This window comes from Sus scrofa, chromosome 1 (genome assembly GCF_054392235.1).
Source record: "Sus scrofa isolate SSC_HxYL_T2T_F1_AM1 chromosome 1, Sscrofa_HxYL_maternal_Yorkshire_Landrace_v2.0, whole genome shotgun sequence".
NCBI lineage: Eukaryota > Metazoa > Chordata > Mammalia > Artiodactyla > Suidae > Sus > Sus scrofa.
The window spans coordinates 64,401,255-64,417,253 of record NC_139383.1 but is presented as its reverse complement, the minus strand read 5'-3'; the positions used below and the strand labels follow the sequence as shown (position 1 = coordinate 64,417,253).

Sequence of the window (15,999 nt, the reverse complement as noted above, 5' to 3'; positions counted from 1 at the left end):
AATCACTCTGGAATATTGTCACAATCATGAAAAATACTTACATTACCCAAATTGCAGAAATGGCAAAATTCAGCAAACATTTGCCACAGTTACAGATACTTTGGTAGAAAAGAGAATAAAAATAGTTCTTCTTTTGGGGGTAAAAAGTCATTAGTGGACATAAAAAGTGGACAGAAGAAGGGACAGTCACCATCAAAATGCCCCCAGTTCCAGGACAGCTGTTAGATGAAAAACACTCCAACTCTCCAAATACTTCTACTTCAGACTTGTCCTACACACTGTCCTGGGTCATTTGGCTATACTGAGTTAAATAAAAGTTGGTATTTTATTAGGGAGTAATGACACCATAAGCATGTTCCCTCCTAGAATTACAGGCCTTCTAAAAGGATGTAGCAGGGGAGTTCCCTTGTGGTGCAGCAGGTTAAGGACCTGGGGTCGTCACTGCAGTAGCCTGAGTGGCTGCTGTGGCAGGGATTCAGTCCCTGGCCTGGGAGTTTCCACACACTGGGTGTGGCCAAAAACAAAAATTAAAAAAATAAAAGGATGTAGCAAGAGGACAATCCAAACCCTTTCTTAGGATGCCTCTAAGATGAATAGTCACTTGAGATAATGGAAATAAAGGCATTTAACTCATCAACATATTTTCCCTTTTTCATACATTATGCAAAACTGTAAAAGAGTTAAGCACTATGTACAGCATAAAACAAAAAGAGCTGAAATTTTGTGTTTTTTGAAAAAAAAAATAGCAAACAAAAGCAGTTTATCCAGATGCTTCCTTTTCTCTATGTAAGTTTAAGATGCATATGTGTGTATAGACTTGGCATTCCAACTCCTAATTACTGTGGAGATCTTTAAAAATTCATTTTAATTAAGGTAATGAGCTTTTCTTATATGAGTCTTACCTGGTTAGGTTCATATACCATTAGTCTGTTCTGATATTGTGCTGTGTTAGTTACTCCACCTGTAATGGATTAACACGTGTTAGCACTTTCATGAATAAGAAATGGGATATTCCAACACAAGAATGTGATACAATTAAAGGAAAATTAGCTACTGCTGAGGATCTGTTTGTATACCCTCGTGATGAACCCGTGACATAATTAAGAAGCTTATTGTTGAAGCAGTTTCATTTTCAAGAAACATTTCAGAAGCAATCCAGTTAAGAGCAAGCAACAAGTATGCTGAAATTACCAGGAGGCCCCCAATTCTGGCAAACTGCTCTGCATGGCCAGAATGAGGAGCGAAGTAAGGCAAGGAAGTTGGAACGAACACAGCACACAGACGAATCTCTACACAATTTATGCCAGGGACTTCAGTACATGGAAAATTCTTGTCCCTAGCTAACCTGGCAGTTTTATAGCTCTAATCTTTTGTGCACTAACAGAGATATCTTGATCTCTCTCTGCAAGAACCAAATCTAAGAAAAGACATTACTTATCAAAAAAGATCTAGAGCCAGTGCTATCCAGGAGAATATAATTAAGAACCACAAACAGGAATCACATAAGCAATTTAAAATTTTCCAGTAGTCACATTAAAAAGTAAAAAGAAACTCTTTAAACTTAGGGAGTTCCTGTTGTGGCTCAGTGGGTAAAGAACTCGACAGAGTATCCATGAAGATGCAGGTTTGATCTCTGGCCTTACTCAGTGGGTTAAGGAGCCAGCATTGCTGCAAGCTGTGGGGTTGGTGGCAGGCGCAGCTCAGATCCTGCATTGCTGTAGCTATGGTGTTGGCCTGCAGCTGTGGCTCCCATTTGACTCCTGGCCCAGGAACCTCCATATGCAGCAGTTACACCTGAAAAAAAATTAAATTAAACTTAACATGTATTGAATTTAACTCAAGACAGTAGTCCTCCCTTATCTGTGGGGGATACATATATTCTAAGACCCGCAGTAGATGCCTAAAACTGTGGGTAGTACCAAATGATATACATACTGTAGTTTTTCCTATACATGATACCTATGATAAAGTTTAATTTATAAATTAAGCACAGTAAGAGATTAATAATAACAAGGAACATAAGCAATTATAACAATATAGTCTAATAAAAGATATCTAAACGTGGGCGCTCTCTCAAAATACTGTACTGTATTGTACTCCTCCTTCTTGCAATGATATGAGATGATAACCTACTACTTGATGGGATGAAGTGAGGGGAATGATGTAAGCATTGTGACACATCATTAGGCTACCACTGACCCTATGACAACATATCAGAAGGAGGACCATCTGCTTTAGGTCACCCTGGATCATCAAGCCATGATACTGTGAACGGCTGGATGTCAAAAGCAGACCATGTCAATGGTTGGAGATCCTGAGTGAGACAAAGTGGAATGGCACAAGATTTCATCATGCTATTCAGGACAGTGCTCAATTTAAAACTTATAAATGGTTTATTTCTGGACATTTCCATTAAATATTCGGAGACCAATGTTTGAGTGTGGATAACTGAAACAGCAGAAAGTAAAACGGCAGATGACAATGAACTACTATATAGCCCAAATATCACTTCAACATAAAATCAACATAAAAATCATTGAGGTATTTTATATTTTATATCATACTAAACCTTCAAAGTCCTGTGTGCAACTGACACAGCACATCTTGAACCAGATTAGCCACATTTCAAGTGGTCAATAAGCCACATGTGGCTAGTGGCTAACCACACTGGACAGCACAGATCTAGAGTAAGCAGTGCAGTTACTGTTCTCAACTTAGATCAAGACTTGAGACCTCCTACTTAATCAAGAAACACTAGGGCTCTCTTGTGGCACAGTGGGTTGGGTCACAGCTGTGGTGTGGGTTTGGTCCCTGGTCCAGGAACTTCCATGTGCCATGGGCACAGCCAAAAAAATTAAAAAGGAAAAGAAAGAAAGAAACATTGTGGAGTCCCCAGTGTGGTGCAGTGGGGAAAGGATCCAGCATTGTCTCACATCAGCACAGGTTTGATCCCTGGCCCAGGAACTTCCACAAAATACAATGCTGGTACAGCCAAAAAAGAAAAAAGAAAAGAAAGAAACACTAAAAAACTTCACACTTCTAGCTAAGTTTCTCCCACTTGTCCTCATACTTCTTTTCAGGCTTGTGGTGTACACTGAGCCCCATAAAATCCCAGAAATTATTGATTCTACTTTAATTTTATCACCAAATGGAAAAAAGAACACATAAAACAACACAGTGAGAAAATAACACTAGGAGATATTAAATATTAAATAATAAAATACCAGAAATATGAGAATTCCCCCCAAATCTATCTTTAGAAATACCGCCCTATACATACTTCTAGATGCTGGTGTGAAATGAAAAACATTCTTATTTTAATAAGTACCACAAAGAAGCAACTCATTTTGCAATAAAGATCTAAAATTCAACCAAACTAAAAGTTTCCTAAGGGAAATTTTTTGAATTTAAAAAATTAATACTGAGGCAGGATCAAGATAACAGAGTAGGAAGATCCTGGGTTCACCTTCTCCCATGGACACACCAAAATGATAACCACACATATAACAAATCTCTGGTAATGACCTGAGGCTAGTAGTACAGATTTTCTACAATTAAGGATATAAAGAAAAGGCCACATTGAGATGGAAGGAAGGGCAAAAACACAATCTAGTCAGAATCCACACACCAGGTACAGCAACCTATAAGCAGGAAAGATAGCACTGGTGGTCACTGCTGATGAGCAAGAGGTCTGAGCCCTACAACAGGCTTCCCAGCCCAGGCGACCTGCACCAGGGAACAAGCCCCCATAATGTCTGCATTTGAAAAAGAGTGGGGTTTATGTTTAGGAGAGGGCTATAGGAAATTAAGTCTCTGCTCTTGAACAGCTTGCACAAAAACTCACTCATTCCAATCCAGGGCAGAGGCAACAGCTTGAAAAGCACCTGAGTCATATGAAAAGGAGATTCATTCACTAATTTTAGGACTTATGCCAGAGGGACAATAATCTAGTGGAATTTTCTCTAGGGACAGAAGCACTGGCAGGAATCTTTTTACTTTCCTTCCACCTAGCTGTCCCCAGCACAGGTGGGCACTGTTTTTGTCACTCTCTATCAACCTAGCTAAAACTGTACACCCTACCCCAGCATTCCTTGAGGATCAGCCCTGCCCAATCTGCCTGTCTCAGCTGGCCTCTCCAAAGCAGCTCCTGCCTCAACCCACCAAGTGGGCTACTCCAGCCAGCAACAGCCAGTGCCCCTCCAAAGTAGATGCCACACTGGGGGACCAGTCCCATACAACAGTACACTTTTAACAGTCAAGGCTGAGCTGGGCTGGGGGCCCAGCCCCACCCACCAGAATATCTGTACAAATCACAGCCTAAACAAAACAGGAGGGTACATGTAGCCTACACATGGGGTACCACTGGAGCACCTGGCTCTCATAAGCAAAAGAGATTGCTCCACTGGGCCCCTCAGGACACCAACATAAGGGCACTCTTTCAAGACTGAGAGATGTAGTTGATACATCTAATACAAAGAAATAAGCATAGTGTTAGGCCAAATGAAGAACCAAGGAATACCTTCCAAACAAAGCACAAGACAAATCCTCAGAAAAAGAAATAAACCAAATGGAGATAAGCAATTTGCTGGATAAAGAAAGAGTTCAGAGCAATAGCCAAAATGATGCTCACCAAACTCAGGAGAAGAACAGAGGAACACAGTGAGAACTTCAACAAAGAGACAGAAAATATTTGAGTTCCCTCCTGGCCTAGCAATTAAGATCCACTGTTGTCACCACAGTGGCTCAGGTTGCTGCTGTGGCACAGGTTTGATCCCTGGCCTGGGAACTTCCACATGCCATGGGCAAAGCCAAAAAAAAAGATGTAAAATATAATATCAAAAATGTGTAGGATGGGCAAAAATGTAGTGCTTTTAGAATGTACTCAAACTTAGGTGACCATTAACTTAAAATAAACAGCTATATGCAGAGATTGTTATACGCGAATCTCATGGTAACTACAAACCAAAAACACATTAACAAAGACACAAAAAATAAAGAGAAACAAACATACTACTAAAGAAAGTTATCAAATCATGAGGGAAGGGAACAACAGAAGAAGAAAGGACAGAGAATAACTACAAAAACAACCAGAAAAAAATTTACAAAATGGAAATAAGTGCACACCTATCAATAATCACATAAATGTAAATGGACTAGACAATCCAATTAAAAGACATAGGGTAACCAAATGGATGAAAAAATAAGACCCGTATATATGTGGATATATATGCTGCCTACAAGAGACTCACTTCAGGCAAAGACACACACAGGCAAAAGTGAAGGGTTGGAATAAGCGACTCCATATAAATGGAAATGAAAAGAAAGTTGTAGTAGCAATACTTATAGCAGACAAAATAGACCTTAAAACAAAGACTGTAACAAGAGACAAAAAAAAAAAGACATTATGTAATGATAAAAGTATTGATCCAAACAGAGCATATAACACTTATAATTGTTTATGCACCCAACATAGAAGCACCGAAATGTATAAAGCAAATACTAAGAGACATAAAGGAGATATTGACAGAAATACAATAATAATAGGGGACTTTAATTCTCCACTTGCATCAATGGATACATCACCTAGAATGAAAATCAATATGGAAATATCACCTTTAAACAACATGTCAGACCATACATAGCTTTAATAGACATATACAGAATATTTCATCCAAAAACAGCAGAATACACATTCATTTCAAGTGCACATGGGCCATTCTTCAGGATAGATCACAAAACAAATTTCTTTGTTTGGGCCACAAAACAAGTCTCATAAATTTAAGAAGACTGAAATTATTTTGAGCAGATTTTTTGACTGCAACAATATGAAACTAGAAATCGACTGTAAGAAGAAAATTAGAAAAAAAATATAAATACACAATAAATGCAGAAAAAGAATTTGACAAAATTCAACATCCATTTATGACACAACTCTCAATAGAGTGGGTAAAAAGGAAACGTACATCACCATAATAAAAACCATATATGACAAACCCACAGCTAACATAATACTCAAAGGTAAAAATCTAAAATCTTTCATCTAAGGTCAGGAAGAAGACAAGGATGCTCAGTCTCACCACTTTTAACACAATATTGAAAATCCTAGTGCAAGAAATCAGATGAGTGAGAGAGAGAGAGAGGGAGACAGAGACAGAGAGCAGACATCCAAATTGGAAAGGAAGATGTGAAACTGTCACTTTGCAGACGGCATGATAATTATATATAAAAACCTTCACAATTCCAAACAAACAAAACTATTAGAACTAATAAATAAATTCAGTAAAGTTGCAGGATACAAAATTTACATATATTTATAAATTTATATATATATATATGTTGCATTTATATACACAAATAAACTATTAGAGAGACAAAGAAAATCCCACTTTTAATTGGATAAAAAAGAATAAAATACCTAAGAATGTATTTAACCAAGGACGTAAACGGCCTGTGCTCTGAAAACTGTAAGATATTGATGAAAAAAAACTGAAGAAAACACAAATAAGTAGAAATATATGCCATACTTAGAAATTAGTACAGAAAAGAGTATCCAGAAAGAAACCCATGTTTCTTTTTCAAATAAGAAATATTTTGTCAAATAAAGGAAATATTTATATTGTCAAATAAAAGATTTATTATCAAAAAGAAGCCAGAAAGATACTTTTGGGAAAAGACAGTCTCTTCAATAAATGGTATTGGAAAAACTGGACAGCTACATGCAAAAGAATGAAACAACTATTTTTTTACATTATACACAAAAGTAAACACAAAATAGATTAAAGTGTTAAATTTAAGACCTGAAACCATAAAAATTCCTAGAAGAAAACACAGGTAATACACTCTGACATCACTCTTGGCAATATTTTTGGATTATCTCTTCAGTCAAGGTAAACAAAAGTAAAAATAAAAACAAATAGGACTACATCAAACTAAAACGTTTTTGTGAAGCAAAGGAAATTATCAATGTAATAAAAACCAGCCTAGTGAATGGGAGAAGATATTTGAAAATCATATATCTTACAAGGTGTTAATATTCAAAATAGATAAATAACTCATACAAATTATCAAAAAATAAACAATCTGAAAAAATGGGCAGAGGATCTGAACAGACATTTTTCTAAGGAAGAAATATAGATGGCCAAAAATGCATGGAAAGATGCTCAACATCACTAATCATCAGGGAAATGAATCAAAACCACAATGATATATACACAATGGAATACTACTCAGCCATAAAAAAGGATGACATAATGCCATTTGTAGCAACATGGATGGAACTAGAGAATCTCATCCTGAGTGAAATGAGCCAGAAAGACAAAGACAAATACCATATGATATCACTTATAACTGGAATCTAATATCCAGCACAAATGAACATCTCCTCAGAAAAGAAAATCATGGACTTGGAGAAGAGACTTGTGGCTCCTGATGGGAGAGGGAGGGAGTGGGAGGGATTGGGCTTATCAGACACAACCTAGAATAGGTTTACAAGGAGATCCCACTGAATAGCATTGAGAACTATGTCTAGATACTCATGTTGCAACAGAAGAAAAGGTGGGGGAAAAACTGTAATTGCAATGTATACATGTAAGGATAACCTGACCCCCTTGCTGTACAGTGGGAAAATAAAAAAAAAAAAGAAAGCAAGACACTTTGAAGAAAAAAAAAAAAAAAAAAACCACAATGAGTTTTCACTTCGCATCTGTAAGAATGGCCTTTATCAAAAGACAAGAAATAACAACTGTTGTCAAGGAAGTAGAAAAGGGGACTTTTGGTGGGAATGTAGGTTATTGCAGCCACTGTGGAGATCAGTATGGAGATTCCTCAATAAATTAAAAACAAAACTACCTTATGATCTACCAATTCCACTTCTGGGTATTTATTTGAAGAAAATGAAAACCTAATTCAAAAAGATATATGCACTCCTACATTCATGTCCATTGCAGCATTATTTCAATAGCCAAAATATGAAGGCAACCATATGAAGGGTATTATGTGAAGTTAAATAGACTAAGAAAGACAATCACTGTATGATTTCACTTATATGTGGAATCTAAAAAGCAAAATAAGTGAACAAAGAAAACAAAACAGATTCATAGATACAAAGAACAAACTGGTGGTCACCAGAGGAGGAAGGGGTGGAGGGTTGGGTGAAATAGGCAAAGGGGATTAAGAACCATAAATTTTAGTTATAAAATTAAAAAAGTGGAGTTCCTGTCGTGGTGCAGTGGTTAACGAATCCGACTAGGAACCATGAGGTTGCAGGTTCGGTCCCTGCCCTTGTTCAGTGGGTTAACGATCCGGCGTAGCCGTGAGCTGTGGTGTAGGTTGCAGATGCGGCTCGGATCCCGCGTTGCTGTGGCTCCAGCGTAGGCTGGCAGCTACAGCTCCGATTGGACCCCTAGCCTGGGAACCTCCATATGCCGTGGGAGCGGCCCAAGAAATAGCAATAACAACGACAAAAAGACAAAAAAAAAAAATTTAAAAAGTCACAGGGATGTAATGCACAGCATAGAGAACGGTCAATAATATTGCGATAATTTTGTATGGTGACAGATAGTTACTAAATTTACCATAATGATCAATATCACGGTAACGTATATAAATGTTGAATCAATATGCTGTAAACCTGAAACTAATATAGTATTGTAGGTCAAATGAACTGCAATTAAAAATTAAAATTAAAAATGTATGCCATTACAGTATTAACCAAGGTAGCCTTAACATTCCCCTCAGCTTGATTAAACTTTAGACAGGCATCCTCCTGACTCTGGTTCTTCTGACTTCCCTTTTCTTAAAGCATTTGTTTTAGGAAACTTGTAACTGTAAATTCTTTCTCTCTACCTCTTGAGATATAAATCATTTAAGAATCTTCTTGCAAGTTTTACAACCCAGGAATATCTTCCTTAAAGACCTGGGAGCCATCCCATTAAAATGCTATCATCAAGGAATATAACTCTCCTATCTCCCAGTTTCTCTGGAGGCTAGAAGCCTAACTCTGATGAGTGCAAACCAGCAAACACAAATGACCTAATCCCAGAGAAACACGTAAAACATTTACAGGTAACTCAATATGTTCAACACATCACATGGATCAAGCTTCCTCCGAAAGTACTTTAGAACTTTTCCACTAGCTCATTCTACTGCTTTAAAAAAAAAAAATGTTTTTCAGAAGAGTTGATTTCAGACTGCATTCTGGTTTCCCTCCCCTGGTACAATAGTCTTGAATAAAGTCTTCCTTGTCTGTTTAACTTTGTCCAGTATAATTTTTACTTTTGGCAGTTCAAATACTTTGAATAGGTCACCACTATCAACTCCATGGCCAGAAATCAAGTCAACTAGAATCCAGAGAATTAGTGCATCATCTTAACTGGAATAATCAATCAATACTAATGGATACATAAAGGTGAGGCAACCTGTCCAGTCCAATCATTATTCTCTCATTCAACCCCAGTTAAGAAGATTATATCTTTTATGTGATTAACCATGGGTATTATTAACTGGAAGGCTTTAAAAAAATCTCTCTCTGAAGCTTGCATCCACTTTTAAAGATCAATGAAAGCTTTGTCTGTAGAGGAAATTCACAAAGAACAGAGAGAAATGAGCTTCCTGCCCTCAAAGAAAGTCTTCTCTGGATTTCTCACTGAATGTCTCATTTATAATGATGAAATCAAAGGAAAGATAATATACTTAAGAAAGCTGAGGCTGAAATGCCTATATAGAGTCAAAATGTATATCAAAATAAATACGGAGTATGTTTGCTTTAACCCCCCACCTTCCTTTTTTACAAATCTGATTAAACATGGAATATCCAATAATTCTTTCCCCACACAACAACAGAAGAATAATCAAATCTACTGAACCTTGTAAGTCTTCAGGGTTAAAATGATTGCCAAGTGCTTTTGATCTGGGCCATAACCACCAGATTAATGTCCAGCTTGCCTATAATCATTTCTCCAAATGAGAGGGAACAGAGGGTAAACTCCTCCCCATTACTTCAAAACTTGGACGCTTTCTCTGCTTGTTTTAGAAATATGGGACAGAATTAATAGCTACTGCAGTAAACTATCTGTTTATGACACTATTGGAAAATATTTACACTACAATATGTATCAGGCGCTGCCCATTATAGATTAAATGTACAACCGATGGATTAGAATGCAGCAATTGCATCCTCTCTCGCAAGCAGGGCACACCATTTATCTTCATGCTCTTCAGAACTACTATTTACTGTCTTCCATAGATGCATTTATAATACAGGTTTTTTTCCTTAATTTGCACTCAGTAATTAGATTCCTTACCCTTACACACAAATTTTCACTCACATGACAATGTTTAGAAATGAGATATCGGGTTACTAGTTGGGGGTAAAAATAAAAGTCCTAGTTAGTTATTTGGTTGATTACTTCTAGAATGTTACACCACAGGAGGTGCCTAAAAAACCAAGTGCTGTAACTTTTGCCAAGTCAGGATTGCAAGGGAAAAACCTTAAAAAGTGGTTCTATTGCTTTCCCCCTTTGAAATAACTTACCAATGAGCATATAAATAAAAACCATTTCTTCTCAGTACAAAAAATAAATAAATTCAAAAAAAATCCAGGTTTGCAGCCCCCATTTCTCTAGCAGTGTTACTTATTTTCAGAGCTTTATCATTACATTCCCTTCACATAACACTCTTCACTTTTAGATTAATCTTCTGAAATGAGATGCTAAGGATTTGCATACAGATTTGACTATACAAAAATAGATATGGAATTAATAACAGTCTCTATATGTTTTAATTTCTCCTAGACTGGAGTACCCTTGCCTGCAGCAGTATTCCTGGCTTTGAAAGTCATCAAGCTGATTTGTCTGCTCTGGGTTATGATGCCACATGCTGCTATACTGTCCCCTGCAATCAAAGCACTTGCAAAGATAGATTCCATGCCTTCCTCTATCGAGTATATTTTATAGATTGGCAGTTTTGATCTCCCTCCCCCACCCCAGGGGGGGATAATCTGCATCTTAACAGCTTTCTATAGATACATCTGTCATTAAATATGCCATCTCGTATCAGCATCCATTTTGAAAGCCAAGTTTTCCCTAACTTTGAAGTGCCAGAGTCAAAGTTAAGACTGTTCAGCCAAAATTGAAAATGAACAACCCTGTCTTATACTTTTGAACTGTGACTTAAAGATATACTGCAGGTTCCCCCAAAGTCAAATAAGTCTTTAAAAACTGCCAGAAGGAATGAAAAGTTACCACCACACTACCAGCAGTAAGAAATGCTTTCTATCATCGAGACAAGAGTAAAGCATTTTTCTTAAGCTTCCCTGTTCAGCTTCCCACAAAACGGTGTGACAAATGGATGAATGCATGCCCAGGAGAAGATGACAGGTGACTGCCAAACAAACAACCTTTGTCACCACTACTCAGAGGTCACCAGCTCCTAAACTCATTGTGCTCAAAAGCAACTTAACAGTATACATAGAAAAGACACTGGCCAGGGTAGGACAAGTCTGGTGGCTCTATTTTTTTTTTTTCAGGGACAGAAAATATCTCTGTCGATAAATAGCGCTACACTAAACTCTTTAGTAGAAGCCTGTGGTACCCAATGCAGTGCTCTCACCCTTAACTGGAACAGAGCGAGATGCAAAGAAATGAACAGGTCCATGCTCTTTATGAAGATGCTCCAGACTAGAATACTGTAAGCCAGTTCAGTATTGTGGAAAACCATCTCAAGGTCTTTGCCACTCTCTTGGAGGTTTGCAGTGCCAGCTTCACACTAGTCTAGGGGGCGAACTTCAGCACAAGTTGTGCCATCAACCCACACAGCTCCTTTATGATGCCATCCTTGGGGGAATCACATAACAGTCAAGCCTAGGTTTCTCATATGCAAAAGGGAGATGGTAAGACCTCTCTCATAGGTTTCAGATGAAAAAGAGTACTTGATATAGAAGCCATCCATTAAGGGAAGTTTACTACAATACTATAGTAGTTTGTTTATGAAAATGTCTTGCCATTTTCATAAAAGGTACAAATAAGGTACAAACATTTTCATAAAAGGTACAAATATAAAAGGTACAAATACGGACTATTGAAAAAATAACAAAGTATAGAATGCTGAATTAATAAATGAATAAAATTTGTAGTCTGAAATAGATTACTTATAGTTCTTTTTTCTAAAGACCACAATTACTCGCTGGTTTATAAGAGTATCAGAGGCTTTTTCCAGCGTTCCATTGTGGTACAGTGCATTAAGGATCCGGCCTTGTCACTGCAGCACTCAGGTCGCTGTTGTGGCACAGGTTTGATCCCTGGCCCGGGAACTTCCACGTGCCGTGGGTGTGGGGAAAAAAAGTCTTTTCCCTCATTTAATAGTTTAAGCTTCTCTATAAATTTGTTCCGATTCTCAAAAGACGAAAAACCTCACACTCAGTCTGATTATCAAAGAATGACCTGGCATTAGGCATGAGCTCATATGAATCATTTTTTAAGAGAACTAAACTCGTTAATATTCCTTGATTAAAGGGATACCATGAGAATATTTACCATAAATGCAAAAAAATCATTTTTATTATCTATTGTTACATTTTTATTATCTATTTTTAGACTGTCTATATTTTTGGAGTGTTTATAATGCTACACAAAAAATTAAAGCCAAGAATATTTCTACTAAATTAGCATCTTGAATAGAAGCATACTTAATCCATGCATTAAATTAAAACTAGTATCCATATTATTTCTGTCACACTTGAGGAAACCACACAAATGGATAGATAATTGATATACTCAAAATTAGCAAGGAAAGTCTCAAATTTACAAAATATCTATAAAAAAAGGTTTATGCACTTGAAAATATATTTATATCACCTAGAGTGCAAAGCTATCAACTTGTAGTCCAAAATATGTAAAGCATGAATCGTGTGTTATTTTAAATAAGTGAAATAATAATTGATGGTAAAATCTACTATAGCGCAGATGTCAGCTGCTCTTTAAAATCACAATAAAATTTGCTCTCCCATTCCTCAATCTATGAAAGCTGAAATCCTACCTCCAAAAATTTCTTCAAGTTCCTAGCAGAGTTAAACTCTCAAGGTCACCTCTGCCAGCTCTAGTATCCTGGTTTTGCTGTGTTCTTGTTGGATCTCTAGTTTCCCACCATCAACCAAATTCTTTAGCTATTCCTCATTTCCATTATGTAGCTTTAACCTTCTTCTCTCCTCTTGGGAATAAAGAAAATGACATATATCCCATATTCTTAGATAAAGCAATTCAGCTCACTCTTTTTTCTAACTTCTTTTTCCAGATTCATCTAGACAGATACAAATGGATCATCCAAACAAAGGCTGTTCTCACCATAAGAGGAATTCTGGAACCAGAGAGGTGGACTTTTTTTTTTTTTTTGACTACTTAAACTACCAATTTTAAAGGCCACTAGACTATGATATTATAATATGTAATCCTTTCAGAAAACAATGTTCTAATCTAAACCAATATACTTTAGAGTAGCTCTATATTATCACTAAGTTTCCTTATACATTTTAACTTTACTGTTTATGTTTTAGAAACTAAACTACAGAGATACAAAAGGGAAACATTACATAGCTCAGTTTCCTGCCTTGAGAAAAGATGGGCAGTTAAACAATTAAAGACAATCGGGAGTTCCCGTCGTGGCGCAGTGGTTAACGAATCCGACTAGGAACCATGAGGTTGCGGGTTCGGTCCCTGCCCTTGCTCAGTGGGTTAATGATCCAGCGTTGCCGTGAGCTGTGGTGTAGGTTGCAGACGCGGCTCAGATCCCGCGTTGCTGTGGTTCTGGCGTAGGCCGGTGGCTACAGCTCCGATTCAACCCCTAGCCTGGGAACCTCCATATGCCGCGGGAGCGGCCCAAGAAATAGCAACAACAACAACAAAAGACAAAAAGACAAAAAAAAAAAAAAAAATTAAAGACAATCAAATGATTATTGACCTTAATCAAATCTCCAGGTATGGTTACTTCTCTGTGTATCATTTCCTTTCATTCATGCCATTTGGAAGTCCTTTTGTACAATGTAAGCATCTGTCTTTGAGACCTCTGTGGAAGTAATAAGCAACTGGTTTGTGTGGTTTTGTGGGAAAAGTATTGTTTTCAAAAACCAGAGACACAGAGATCAACTCTAACTTTGTCAAATACTAGCTGTGTGATCTGGAAAAGTCGCTTAATCTCTTTAAGCTTTATTTCTTAAGCAGCAGTGTGAGGGGAAACCAAGTGTTACTTCAGAACAAGGGAAGTCAGTTCAGGATGAAAGCTTAGACAGTTATTTTGGAGAATGTAGGTGATATGATTGCTTTCTTCAAACCATTTAGCTCTTTCCAAAGCACTGTAGAATGGTTTGGTTTTGTTTGGCTTCCATCTCAATACAATCTTGTAATGGTTTTGTTTCAATCTCTTTGGGATGGATGGAGAGTAGTAAAGGGGCAGAAATGAAAAAAAAAAAAAAAAAAAAAAAAAAAAAAGGATCAGAAAAAGCAACCACTGGGGGAGTTCCCATCGTGGCACAGCAGAAAGGAATCTGACTAGGAACCATGAGGTTGAGGGTTCGATCCCTGGCCTCGCTCAGTGGGTTAAAGATCAGGCATTGCTGTGAACTGCAGACATAGCTCAGATCCTGCCTTGCTGTGACTGTAGTGTAGGCCAGCAGCTTTAAGTCCAATTCGATCCCTAGCCTGGGAACCTCCATAAGTCATGGGTGTGGCCCTAAAAAAAAAAAAAGAAAGAAAAAAGAAAAAAGAAAAAAAGAAACTACTGGGGACAGTTGGTTCCTAGAATCTAAAGCAACAAGAACATTTCATTCTTAGTGTAATTCCAGTTCACCAGGAACTTTTAAATGGAATGTCAAGCTATCAACCCAAACCTCTTCCAGGGGCAACAAACAGGTCCTCTCAGTACTCACTCCACCACACAACATCCTTGTTTCTCCCTCAAGCAAACCTCAAGCACTTGACTCTCACCTAAATGGGGTCCCAACACGCTGAGCTCCTTCCAGTAGGATCATCTGGGCTATTCCCAGCTGAAAATCCTTCCATCAAGAGTGAAGCCAAGGATTCGCCCTCTCCAGTTCTCTGGTGAGCACCACCAAAACATTGAATAGGAATTTGCCAATCTCTAGTTTGCAAACTACAGCAACGTTGCAGTTTTCAACCTTAGTGTGGGTTCAAACACACTTTTTCAAAACATGTTTTCTTGGAGTTCCCATCGTGACTCACTGGTTAACCAATCCGACTAGGAACCATGAGGTTGCGGGTTCGATCCCTGGCCTTGCTCAGTGGGTTAAGGATCCAGCGTTGCCCTGAGTTGTGGTGTAGGTTGCAGACTCGGGTGGGATCCTGCGTTGCTGTGGCTCTGGCGTAGGCCGGCAGCTACAGCTCCGATTCAACCCCTAGCCTTGGAACCTCCAAATGCTGCGGGAAGTGGCCCTAGAAAAGGCAAAAAGACAAAAAAAAAAAAAAAAAAGGTTTCTCTCAGGTTTTTCCCAAGGCCACTTCCCTCAGGCCCCCTACCTGCTGAATCCTTCCCAAGTCCCTCAGACTGTCGGGGCCCCTGTGTCTGTGGTCAATACTGTATCCCCCAGACTCATCCCCATTCTTGGTACCTAGGAGTTGCTCTCAGTGTTTACAGAACAGAGGAAGCCCCTACTCCCTTCAATGCAATTCCACTCTCTCCTTCCCCTTATCTATAAATCTGCTAATGCACTCAGATCCTTAAAAGAAAAAAAATCCCTCCTTTGACCCTGGATTTTCTCCTCTAGCTACTCTTTCTTCCCTTAGCCAAACTTCCTCTTCTTTTTTTTTTTTTTCTTTCCTTCCATCTTTCCTCCTAAAACCAAAACACAATTTGTTGATTTATAATGAAAACTACAGCTGTCACTCAGACCAAAACATGTGTGTACCTAGAACAGCACAGCCTCTGCCCGTAGGCTGGAGTGTAATAATTGGAAAGTGATCAGATTCAGATTCAGGCAGAATCAGATTCACTCAG

The 15,999-nt window shown here is 38.0% G+C and overlaps 1 protein-coding gene across 50 annotated transcripts in view; it reads right to left on the bottom strand.

The window, feature by feature from the left end:
- KLHL32 (kelch like family member 32) overlaps nt 1–15,999 on the bottom strand; it is a 227,201-nt gene that overhangs the window by 25,093 nt on the left and 186,109 nt on the right. For all 50 annotated transcript variants that reach the window (XM_084960576.1, XM_084960794.1, XM_084960620.1 and 47 more), the window contains one exon: nt 903–961. In XM_084960576.1, coding sequence (XP_084816702.1) covers nt 903–961 — 59 coding nt within the window. The remainder of the gene's footprint in view (nt 1–902; nt 962–15,999) is intronic.